Here is a 14,033-nt window from a genome sequence, read left to right as displayed (position 1 = left end):
CGACACATTAAATACCTCCATTTTGGAAAAAACCTGCCTTTCAGACCACATACTCCAGACTTATCATAAAATTGATTGGAAAGGTACCAAGTCACTACACCGCACCAAAACCTAATTCGAGAAGAAATTTAAAGAAGCATGCGAAATGCTCAAACATGATCCGAATCTGAACAAAAATGACGGTCTAACCATTGCAAGAATGTGGAGGACCCATTTACAACCATTATAGCAACCAGAACAAGCCAAAGAAAAATCTCAATGCAAGAAGACTTGGTGAATTTTTTTTTTTTTTAACATTCAATAGCAACCTGAATGGTACGAGTCCTGAAGAAAAGCTTAGTATGAGAGGACTTTAGCAGGTTTTTTTTTTTATTTTTTACCACCAGAGGTCAGGCTAAGTAAAAGATCAATTAACAGCATCTATTCAATTTACCTTTGTAGAGTGCAAGAGCATGTAGCTTGTCTTCATATACAAATATATTTTTCTGATGATGACCTCAGTACAGGGGTCAAAACGTCAAGTGCTATTTTATTAATAATAAGTAAAATAATAATTTCAACACGTGTGTTTTGTGTTCCTAAATTCGTAAATATGAAAGCTGTAAACGGGTATTTTGTAGATCTTGCTGAGAACCACTACATGGACGGATAATGGCGCTGGAGCATCACTGGATAAATGTATTAATCTTAAGGGAGATTATGTTGAAAAATAAAAATAATTTTGAAATTATAAATTAGTTTTTTCATTGTTAGACTGAGTACTTTTCAGACCACATTCATATTTATTATCTGTATTTATGTTTTACAAGTTGTTTATTGTTTTGTTTAAAATTTTTATATAATTTATAATTTTTCATTTGTTGTTGCAGGAATTTAACAAAAAACAGCTTAGTTAGCAAGGTAATCCTCAGCTCAAAAAGAGACATTTTGAAATGTTATTGGGCATATGCTGAAAAGGTACGTAAGAAGTAAATCATGTTTATTTTGAAATTCAAATGAATGTGAAATTGTCAAATAGCAGAAGACATTCCATTTCATTGATCATTCATAATTTTCTGGTATTAGAAGATGCTCTAATAATCCATCATATTCTTATTTCCTATTTTCTTTCAGTGGTATTTTTCCAAATTAGTTCACTATATATCATATCTCGGTATGGTCAGCAAATGCATTTCTTGTTTTTTAAAACACTACTAAAAGTAGCTAAACATAAGTCATGGAAAGATATAAAAGATATAAAATGTTTTGTAGGTTATGTAAAAAAAATTAGAAATGGAGGAAAGAGTACTATAAAAGTAATCAGAGATAATTTACTAACCATAGATAAAAATATTCTAGATGTCTGGAGTAATTATTTTGAAAACTTTTTAAACAAAATAAGCAGTGGTAGCCAATATCCTGGAGAAATAGTCATGAATACATTTCATTATAAGAAGTAGAAAATACTGTGAGAAATCTTAAACATGGAAAGGCAACAGAAGTATATGATATTCATAATGAAATCCTCAAATATGGAGTTATGAAAGTTGTATGCTGCAGTAAGCCAAAATGCCTTTTCAGAAAGTCAAAGTCTGACGACTTGGAGCAGGTGCCACATCTGTAAAATGGGAAATAAAACGATGTGAAAATTATGGTAGAATTTTCTGTGAGCATTTCAGATAAAATCTGTGCAAGCATACCTGAAAAGAGACTAAAGAAAAATTGCAGAAAGGAAGTTTAGTGACGAACAAGTTGGGTGTTTTCCAAATAAGTTTGTCTTCACTAGATTTCTACTTTAAGACAAATGGTCAAGAAATTATCAGCATATAAAAAGGATCAGTTTTTTGTAGATCTACCAAAGTTCTATTCATTACTCATGTTAGTCAATAATTAAATGAGTGATTAATTAAAATAATGACTCCAGGCAGTCAAGATACTCTTCTGTTTTTATATCTGATTTCTTTTGTGTTACTGTTGCCATTTCTAAGATTTTTCAGTAACCTCTATAATATCTGCCACCTTCATGATATTTATTTTCTACATTCTTTTTATGACTTGTTTAGCTATATTTTATTTTCTCTGTATTCTGCAAAGTCACCTGTTGAATAATTTGTTATTAACTTTTGATATAATTTCTTCTTTTCCACAACTGCCTTTTTTAGCTTGTTAAATATGCCATGAAGTTGTGATTTTTTCCTACCCTTGGAGACAGTATCACAAATACTTTTCTAAGTCAGTCATTGTTTTCTTCAGATATTGCAATTTAGTCTCTAAAGTATGGTTCTTGTTTTTAAACTCTCTCTCTTTTCTGTCTCTCTATACATACACACACTTATGAGCCAAAACATTATGACCACCCAGCCATCCAGATTACAATGGTTTGTTGGAAATGGGCTGGTGATGGCTGTATCCATCACCAGCCCGAACAATTCTGTATGGGGATTGTTTCGGGCCAGGTAGTGGCCTGATGGATCCGGACTCTTTCAGCAAGATTGGTGTCCCATATCACAAAACTCGCATTGTGCATGCCTGGTTCAAAGATCACATCCAAGCATTTTGTAGTTTCCTCACCACCTAATTTTCTGGATTTTGAAACCCATGGGTAGGATTCATGTTAAGATTTTCATGATCAAACATTTGTGGGATCATATGGAACTCATCTGCAAGTGACTCTAGTGCTTTGCTTGGTCACTGACCTCCAAGATGCTGTTCTGCCTAGTTGGTCAAGAATACCTCTAGTTAAGTCAGTGTGAAGACCGATGCAAGTAGTTATCTCAGCCAAAGGAGGCCCAACACACTACTAGGTAGGATCATAATATTTTGGCTCATGAGAGTGTATACACACACACACACACACACACACACACACACACACACACACATATATATATATATATATATATATATTACTTTATTTTATTTTATTTTTTGTTGATCAGATTTGTCTAATAGTAACATGTTTACTTTCAGGCCTATATCTTCTCGGTCTATATTTTATTTTGATAACTTGTTTTGTGGTTATAACAATACAACATGCATAATTCAGAAGACCTCATCATATGGTCAAATACTAGATGCTTGAATTTGTTTTTTTCCCAGAGTTTTTACAGGACTAATGTAGGACATTGAGAAAAAGCTAAGAAAATCTTTTGGTGGTTGATGAATTTTGTCACACAGTATGAGACTGATCCTGCCTAATAGAAGCATAAAGTACATGACAAAAATACTATACTTGGTCACTAGAGAAAGGTTCCCTGATTATCTAACCCTTAACTTACCCAAGTTACTCTTGTACTATAAAAGATTTACAACTTCTTTATGGGTAGGATTGATGTTAAGATTTTCATGATCATCATCATCATCATGAAATTTTTAACATGTACACTTTACAGAATACTATAACAGCACACTGTGATCATGTTTGCACTATTACTAGCTTCCTGTCAGCAATTTTCTTCCAAGTCAATTTGCTGTTTGTCGGTACTCAAATACTGTCAGATTTTACATTTCAGTCTTCAAAGTACTACCAACTGGATCTATTAACTGCTATCTTGGTTGCCCTGTGGGTCTTTTTCATAGCATCAAACAACTTTTTTGCTAACCTTTCCTGTCCCATCCTATTTAAGTGACCATGCTGCCTTAGATTATCTCTCATCACAGATTTTTGAATACTAATGAAGTCAGGTTTCTTTCTAATATCTTTTTTTAATATGATTCTGCCATTGATGTCATCTGTTCACCCCCCCCCCCCTTATTTTTCACATAATTCTTGGATCCATAAGTTCAAATTGAACTGAACATTCATATACTGCTAGGTTAGTGTTTTGGTTAATTTCTTTCCCTTATTCCATATAAATTTATTCAACTGGCTATACCATATTTGCTTATTCTCTATTATTATTATTACAATAACCTCCATGCAGTTAACAGACTCATTGCGGGAAGCCTGCTCAACTAACATGTCATATTGAACTTTGAAATTATTTACATTCACTGCATTCACAATGCATTCTTACAATGTGTCCACTCACCAACAACTCTCCATATAAAATTCTGTTCTTCACATCCTTCTTCCCCACATCTTTATACAACTTTCAGGGATGGCCTTTTGTTCTTTCCCATCTTAATGTCTTCCCTTTTTATAATTCCTTCCGTATTAATCTGGTAGAACCTTTAACCAACTTGAAAGCCTCTATCATATCTCCTCTTTTCCTCATATCTGTGTAATCCTGTCTACCAAACTGTGTAATCCACATTCCCTCAACTGCTCTACATAACCAACACTCCAAAGTCCTGATATCACTTGGGTCATTTGTCTTTAGATCCTCTAGTGTTTCCTCATCACATTGAAAACTAGATGACCAAATGTGAGCATAATAGTCTGTATGTGGTCTGACCAATGCCTTGTATAGAGACACCACCACCTCCTTATCCCTACATGTCAATGTACTTTATCATAGCAGCAGTATGATGTACAGGCTTCACAGCACTTGCACTGTGTCCTCAGAACTTTAGTTTACTATCTACCATCACCCCAAGATCCCAGATCTCATCAACGCTTCCTGAAACACAGCTCCATGAATACAGTGTGTAGCCTTATATATCTCTACACTCCAAAGTGTAAGATCGTGCATTTATTAATAATAAAACAGTAACCCTACTCATCTGTCCAAGCTAAAAGTCTTTAAATCTTCCTGTAGAGAATTAACATCAGCAATACTCTTGATAATTATACATAACTTTGCATCATCAAGATCATGAAACATTTGAAGATCCTCAGTCAATCCACATGAAATGTCATTAACAAATAAGTTGAACAGTAGGGGGGGGGGCAAGAACAGAACTCTGAGGCACATTACTATCACCTATCCTTTTCTGAGAAAATGCTCCATTCTTTCTGATATCATTCAGAAAGCCAGTCTTCAATCTCTCTAAATCTGTTATTCAATTCTATCTTCTGCAGATTATACGCCAATCTCTCATGTGATAAACTATCAAATACCTCTGCAAAGTCCAAGAAAATCACTGTATAAAAATCTCCCATATCCAACACATTTGTCACCTTATCACAAAATGTAAGCAGATTGCTAAAACATATTTCCATATTTATTATTATTATTGTACGGGCACCTCCATGGAGTCCAAAGACTCATCACAGGAGACCCAAACTATCCACATAATTTATCATACCTCTCTTTGAACCTATTAACAGACAAATAACTCACAACTGACTCTGGCAACCAATTCTGCTCATTCACAACTCTCCGAACAGAAAATCTAGTCCTCACTCCCCTGCTAACCACACCGTTATTCAGCTTCCAGGGATGACCTTTTGTTCTGGGTCCTCTAGTCAAGTGCTGAAACATTTTTTCTCCTACATAAGTCCTGTAAAACTTTTTAAGCAACTTAAATGTTTGTCATATTCCCTCTTTTTCTCCTATCATCTAATACATTTTGGAAAATTATGGAGACAACTACTGTGTTTGAGTAAAACTTTAGTTTAATATAAACCAAAATCCACATTTGAAGTTTCGACCTTTATATCAAGGTCATCTTCTGGAGCATATATACTATATACAGAGAAACAAGCTGCACTACAATCTATATGGTTTGTTAAAGTTACTGACCAACCATTACAACAATTATTGGCCTGACCTCTGGTGAAAAATAAAAAACTTACTACATCAACGCTAGAGTCCTATTATTAATATTATCTATTGGTTGTAAAATTACATTGGGAGCAACAACAAGTCTATATATATATATATGATATATATGTATAAGGTTTATACATATAAACCTTATACATATTATATATATTATACATATGCATTTAATTATACATATAAACATATATAGAGATTATACATATATACATACAAACACCATGATTATACAGGGTGTCCCAAAATTCACGCAAGATTTAAATTTAGCGCCATTTGTGCGGTAAAGTGTTGCCAACGAGAAAAAAAAGACAGCGTGACAGCTGACAGTTCAAGGTTATTAAAAATGACCACACACAGCGCAGAGAGTTCGTTGAATGGATTATGGAACAACAACAAGTGGATGCTTATTTTTCGAACAAAATCATCTTCAGCGATGAGGCTCATTTTCATCGTGATGGCTTTGTTAATCGACAAAATCATCGCATTTGGGGTTCAGAAAATCCACGAGTGATTGTTGAGAAACAAATGCATCCACAACGTGTCACTGTTTGGTGCGGATTTTGGGCTGGAGGAATCATCGGTCCATTCTACTTCGAAAATTCTGCTGGTAAGGCAATAACAGCTAATGGTGCTCGCTATCGCGACATGATAATCCAGTTTTTTGTGCCTAAATTGCAAGATATGGATGTGGACGACGTGGTTTCAACAAGATCGTGCCACATGCCATACAGCCCGAGAAACAATTCAATTACTGCATGAGTAATTTCCTGGTTGTGTAATTTCCTGTTTTGGTGATCAGAATTGGCCATCCAGATCATGTGACTTAACGCTTGGACTTTTTTTCTTTGGGGTTTTTTGAAGTCTAAGGTTTATGCCAACAAGCCCACGACCACCCATGCCTTGAAGGAGGAAATTGAGCACTGTATCAATGAAATTCAGCCACATTTATGCAAAACGGTCGTGGAAAATTTTGACAAAAGAGGGCGTATGTGCCAGCAAAGCCGTGGAGGCCATTTACCCGATATGCTATTCCATGCATAACCCTATACTGTATACTTTATGAATCAATAAGAAATTACAATTTTTAATTAAAAACCTGTGTTTTCTATCAAAATTACTTCTTGCGTGAATTTTGGGACACCCTGTACATATATATTCCAACCAATTGGAATGGGATGGTTTCCAATACTCACTGAAGGTTGCCTAGAGTCCTGAAGTATGCTGGATACTAAACATTAAGTAGGCTGAATGTCTGCTATCCAGATTCTTGGAATTTTCATGCCACCAGTATTGTTGATATTTGGGTGGTTTATCAGAATTTCGCAGACTTTATTAAATTTTCTTTCATACCAGGTTTTTGTATGGTGTAAAGAGTGGGTACTTTTCCAGTCGATTTGGTGTAAGGTGTTGTGAGCGTGATCTGAGAGGCTTGCTTCACCAAAATGGTTATATTTATGTGTCTTATGTGTTCTTTCTTACGTATAGGGATTGTACGTCCTGTTTCACCAATGTATGGTAAGTTACAGGTGCAGTGGATGCAATAAACTGCAGGATGTGCCAATGGGAGGAGAGGATCTTTAGAAGAGTTGAAAATGTTTTTAAGTTTTATTGGTGGTTTAAAGGTGGCATTGAGATTATATTGGTGTAGGATTCTGTTGATTTTTTCTGATAACCCTTTAATGTATGGGATGGCTATGGTTTTACTGTAATCTAGATTCTTTTTTGATGATGTTTTCTAAAGTACTTTATTAATAGTATTTTTGTTATAGCCATTATTTATAAATGTGTCGCCTGATGATTTTTAGTTCCTGTTTCAGAGCTTGCTGGTTAGAGCAAATTGTTATAGGTCTGTTTTTAAGGGTGTTAATGACTCCATATTTTTGTGATGGGTGGTGGTATGAATTAGCATGTATGTATTGGCCAGTGTGTGTTGGTTTGTGGTAGACCTTGAAGGATAGACTGCCTGAAGGAAGATGTGTGACCAGTGTGTCCAGGAATGGGAGCGAGTTCTAATTTTCAATTTCGATTGTAAATTGTATGCGTTCATGTTGTTTGTTCAGGTGGCTAAGGAATGTGTTTAGCATTTGTTGCCCATGTGGCCAGATAACGAACACATCGTCAACGTATCTAAGCCACACTGTGGATTTTAGAGTGGAGGAATCAAGAGCACTTTGCTCAAAAGTTTCCATATAGAAGTTAGCGATTGGGGGGGGGGGGGGGGGGATAGTGGTGAGCCCATGGCCGTACCTTCTTTTTGTAGGTAAAATTTAATTTGCCACACGAAGAAACCAGAATGTAGTATGTGGACAAAGACGGACATAATGTCGGGCAGAAATTTGTTCCGTAGGAGAAGGATTGTGTCGTTGATTGGGACATTTGTGAAAAGGGCAGAAATGTCGAAACTGACTAATAAGTCATCTTTGTCGAGTGTTATGTTTTTAATTTTGTTGGAGGGGAAATGACCTACCAACTCCTTGAGTGTTGACGCTAATTTCTTAGCTGATTGGTAATTAGGGCTATCTATTCCTTCCACAATAGGTCAAAGCGGCACATTTTGTTTGTGTACTCTCAGGACACCATATATTCTGGGAGAGCTGGCGTAATGGGGTATGTTTTTATCTGTCTGATGGTCATGAAGTGACGGACTTAAATAATTTCTCTGTTTTATTCTTTATCCTGTTTGTTGGGTTATAGTTTACCAGTTGATAGGTGTTGTTATCGGAGACTAGTTGATCCGTACAGTTCCATCAGTATAGTACCACGGCTTGTAATCTGTTTATCCCAAAATGCATAACTTTACATTTCTCCACATTAAACTGATACCCATATTTTGCCTATACTGACATCTTATTTAAATAATCCTGCAAGTTCTTCACATCATCTTGATTCAGCTATTACTCTACCTAATTTTACAGCATCAGCAAACAACTGAATATTAACTTTCAGGTTATTTCCTATATCATTTATGTACAAAATAAACATTTCTTCACATTAAATCTCATACGACTAGTGGTATGCTGAACCTTGCAGCATACCACTAGTCGCCTATCTAACAGACTAACTTAGGTGTTGAACGTTATTCACAACTTATTTTAAAGGTAATAACAACACAAAACGAACTATTTTATAAAAAAAGATGTTTATTAAGTGTCTTGTATTTTGCTGAATTTCAAACGAGCAAGTGAAACAGTTCAAATTTTAATGGACAAAAGATCCAAAGTCTTAATTTGGTGCCCTCTAATGTTTGTAAAGAAAAGAAGTATTAGCTATGTAGGAGTCAATCTTAAAATAAGTCTCCCAAGTTTTTTGGCAAATTAATGCAACCATATATTAGTTCAGGTTAGGAGAATTCTTTGTAGCCATGGCTGACTCTAAAACAATCTTTCCGATCTGTAACATGCTAAATAGCACATTACTTCCATTTAATCCTGTTTGAAGGGGTGTCCCAAATGTGCTCTGCCAGTCCTGACTTGCCATAACAATGGTAGCGAATGTATTTCTTATGCTCTCCAAGGTGGATGTTAACAGATTTTCCTGTCTGCCCATAGTAGACCAAGTCACAGTCACAAGGAACTTCATACATTCCAGGATATACTAGAGGATGAAAATCCTTAGCAGTGTGGATCAAAGTTGTTTGAATGTGTTTAACACCTAATTTGCCATTTGGATGCTTTTTTCACCTACCTAAACAGCCAACATCCCAAAATTCACTTCACAGTAGAAAAAGAATCTAAGAACTATTTGCCTTTTCTTGACATATTAGTCACCCACCTTTCAGATGGATCACTGTCTTTTCCATTTACAGAAAGCCAACACGCGCACACACACACACACACACACGCGCACACACACACACACACACACACACACACACACACACACACACACACACACACACACACACACACACACACCTTCTGTTCTAAAGAACATAAGTTCAGCAAGTGCCCACGAAATAAGTCCGAGATGAATTGCATAAATTGCCAAAATCACAATAAGCATGCCAAAACCAAAAACGACACCAAACACAAGACATTAAGCAAAGACTGCCCGACATACAACTACCACAAACAGCTCATAATTCAAAACATAGATTATGGAAATCATTAATAAAGCTTGCAGAAACAGCACTACTTCCCTGGCATGTCTTCAAATAAATCTACAATGCTCCATCAAGGCTGTTAATAACTTAACAGAACTCATAAATAAAAAAAATATAGGATTGGCATTAATACAAGAACCCTACAACATCAACAACAAAATATGCGGCTTTCCAAGTAATTGTAAAATATTTTCCAAAGGATCTGAAAGAAAAGAGAGCTGAAATACTCATGGTCAACTCTGAAGTCGAGGCAATATTAATTTCTCAGCACAGCAACGAGGACTCGGTACTAATTGAAATTACGTACAGAGGAATTAAAACTTTCGCTGCAAGTATGGATCTAAACTATCACACTGACAAAAAATATGACTTAGAAAAAATGCGCATTGTGGATTTATTACCATCAACCACAGCTTAAAAATGGAACAGATAGCAACGACCATTCAGTTTTATAATTTAACAAGAGCACAAACAATAGAGGTAAAAATTTGGAAGAGTTCATAGCATCAAATTCCCTACACATACTAAACGATGACTATAACACTCCATCATTCGAAAATACCAGAGGAAGCAGCTTCATCGATCTAACAATGGTAAACAGCGCTATTTTACCCCGGGTTTCTGAATGGAAATACGAAGAAGAGGAAAGCTGTTCTGACCATCGCATAATAAGTTTCGTCAGTAACAAAAATTTTAAACGGAATAGACCACAAAAACAACCGCATTAACATTAAATACTTCACTAATAAAACCAACCTAGAGAAATTTATAAAAGCATTAAAAAGAGAATTTTCACTCTTTATCTCAGAACATCACTTTAATGCGAACAGCAAAAAACAGCTCAGCTTAGACAAAAACCTAGCCATCTGGGCATCGGCACAAAGCGATATAGACTTCCTTGCTTCTGCACTCTCATCAGGTCTGAAAAAATCCAGCGATCAAACACTCAGAACAACCAAGAAGCTAAACATCGATGGAAGAAAATCAGTACCGTGGTGGAACGACAAACTAACAGTCCTAAGAAAACATGTCAATGCACTCAGACGATTATATCAAAGAATGTACAGTGACCAAGATTTAAGAGAGAGCAGAAGACAGAACTATTATAAAGCCAAATACAGCTATCAGTTCAAAATTACAAACGTAAAAACAGAATCATGGAAAAAATTTTCTACAGTTTCAACCGTATCGAATCCATGGAATTGCATATATAAATTAGCAGCGAACAAGATAACACCTATACTATCAAATATCAAGAAAAAAGACGGCACCTGCACTAAAAACTTAGCAGAAACTTAGCTATTATGATAGAGAAGTTTATTCTCGATGACGATGAATCAACAGATGAAGAAATCCACAAAACTTGCAGACAAAGAATGGAAATAGATATAGACTTTCCTGACGACGTCTCATTTGCAACTAATGAAATCGAGTCAATATTAGGATCAATGGATCCAAGAAAAACTCCTGGAGAAGACGGAATAAGCAGCGACATACTCTTAACAGCGTTTCTCGAATTCCCTGAATTCCTAACAACAGTTTACAACAAATGCCTAAAAAGAGGACGATTTCCTTCAATATGGAAACACTCAAAAATTATACCTATAATCAAACCAGGAAAAGAAACATCCGACAAAATAAACAAATACACACCAATCAGCCTCATAAACGTTGCCGGTAAGGTACTAGAAAAACTGCTAATAAACCGAATAATGCACCACGTCTACTCAAGAAACTTATTAAGCAGCAATCAATATGCATTCAGACCTCATTCCAGCACAGTAGATGCAATTATGGAAGTGAAAGAGTTCGCAGAACACAGTCTACAGCAAAAAAAAAAGACATACTACTGATCTCACTCAATGTACAAGGAGCCTTCGAAATCTATTAATTGATTTAAAATCAATTAATAGATTTTAAATCTATTAATTGATTGATTATGGCTGGCTTGGTAGCCAGCCATAATCAATCAATTAATAGATTTAAAATACCCTGAAAACTTACTCAACCTTACAAAAAATTATTTTTCAGACAGAAGAGCAACCATGACACTAAAAAACACAACTGTAATGAAAAACGTCAAACGAAGCTATCCGCAAGGTTTCTGCTGTGGGCCAGGTTTCTGGAACATCCAGTACAACTTGCTTTTAAGACTGCCTGTCACCACTGAAACAAAAGTCATAGCCTTCGCCGATGATGCGATGATAATGATTCGGGGATGCAACGGCTTACAGTTAGAAGTAATGGCCAACGAAGAACTCTTTAAAATTGCAGAGTGGGGACACGAGAAGAAAGTGACCTTCAATAGCACCAAGTCTAAAGTGCTCCACATCTCACGAAAAAAATCAAAACAACCTGTAACACTCTTCCTAAACAGAGAAGTTCGCGAGGTAGCCAGTGAGCTTAAATACCTAGTAGTAACAATAGATGAAAAATTCACCTTCAATAAGCACATCTCATATGTTGCCGAAAAAAGCTTACAAATAGTAAACCTTTTAGCTAAGTCTGCAAGGATTAAGTGGGGATTACGCCAACGAACGCTGAAAACGATATATACCGGTTCTATACTACCACTGATATCTTATGCTGCACCTGCCTGGAAACATTCACTAAAATCAAAGATAAACCGACAGAGTTCAACGCCTTATAACCATACGCATAATCAAAGAATACAGGACAATATTATTATTATTACGGGCGACTCCAGGAGTCCTTAGACTCATCTAGGGAGGCCCTAAACATCATGTCCACACAACTATACGACATTCTCACAGTATCTATCATACCTTGCCTTGAAATCACTCACCGTCATAGCACCCACAACAGACTCTGGCAGTTTATTCCACTCATTTAGCACTCTAAAAGTAAAGAACCCAGCTCTAACACCCTTGCTAACCACACTCTTGCCCAGCTTCCATAGGTGTCCCCTAGTTCTCCCATCACCAGTCCTGATCTCAAAAATATCCTCTGAATTAATCCTATAGAAACCCTTTAGCAATTTGAATGTCTCAATCATATTTCCCCTTTTCCGATTATCAACTAATTTCTGCAACCCACAAATCTTCAACCTGTTCTCATAAGGTTCATTCCATAGATCTGCTATCATTTTGGTCACTCTCCTCTGAATCCTCTCCACCTCCTCCCCATCAAGAAGAAACCTAGGTGACCAAATCTGGGCACAGTAGTCGAGGTGAGGTCTTATCAAGGCTCGGTACAGAGGTACAATAACTTGCTTGTCTCTGCTCGTCAAAGTATTTTTCAACAACCAAGTGAGTTGATGAGCTGATTTAGCCACTTTTGCAATGTGCCCCCTAAACTTCATCTCCCTATCCACTAACACTCCCAAGTCCCTGGCCTCATCAATCTCCTGGAGCAGTTCCACCAATGTGGTATACTGCTGCTAATCTTTTCACTCCAAAATGCATAACCTTACATTTTGTCACCTCCTTAGCCCAGAACTCCAATCTATCCAAGTCGTCCTGCAAGATTTTGACATCTTCTGCATTCACTATTGCCCTATCCAACTTTGCATCATTAGCAAACAAATGAACTGTTCCTCTTAGATCCTTCTCTATATCGTTAATGAACAAATTAAACAGCAGTGATCCAAGAACAGAACCCTGCGGCACACCACTAGTCACAGGCCGTCTTTTGGACTCTACTCCTGAATAAACTACTCTCTGATTTCTCTCCTTCAACCACCCACCTATCCATCTCACCAACCCTAAATCCATTCCCATGTGTTGTAGTTTACGGATTAGAATTCCATGTGGTATTCTGTCAAATGCCTTAGCCAGGTCCAGCGGTATCACTGTAAACCCATTACCCTTATCCAGTTCATCCGTCACTGTGTTATAAGTTACTGAGGCATGATCTACCCTTCACAAAGCCATGCTGTCCCCCGTACAGTACCTCATTTTCATCAATCATTCCTGTATTTTTCCCTTGACTACTTTCTCCAAGACCTTGACAATGACTCCTAATATGCTGATTGATCAGTAACTTGCAACAGTAGTCTTGGATCCTCCTTTATGCAGTGGAACTATTTTCCCCTCTTTCCACACCTTCGGGACTAAACCAGACCCGAGACTCAGATTAAACAACATGGCCAAGTTCACTGATAATTCTTTAGCCGTTTCATGTAAGACCTGTGCCGGTATACCATCCAATCCCACAGATGTATTCACATTAAGGTTCTGTAATAGACTATTCACCTCCACTTCGTTCATCACAATTCCCATATAAACTAATGGTTCCTTCATTTTTTCAATGTCACCACCTGAATG

At 36.5% G+C, this 14,033-nt stretch overlaps 1 protein-coding gene across 1 annotated transcript in view; it reads left to right on the top strand.

The window, feature by feature from the left end:
• LOC150097301 (uncharacterized) overlaps positions 1–14,033 on the top strand; it is a 178,898-nt gene that overhangs the window by 108,245 nt on the left and 56,620 nt on the right. The window contains exon 8 of the mRNA XM_090407640.1: positions 870–957. Within this exon, the coding sequence (XP_090263766.1) occupies positions 870–957 (88 nt within the window). The remainder of the gene's footprint in view (positions 1–869; positions 958–14,033) is intronic.

Source organism: Typopeltis vanoorti, chromosome 17 (assembly GCF_054136105.1).
Source record: "Typopeltis vanoorti isolate ZY-2024b chromosome 17, IOZ_Tvanoo_1.0, whole genome shotgun sequence".
Lineage (NCBI taxonomy): Eukaryota > Metazoa > Arthropoda > Arachnida > Uropygi > Thelyphonidae > Typopeltis > Typopeltis vanoorti.
This window is presented reverse-complemented; position numbering and strand designations above follow the sequence as displayed.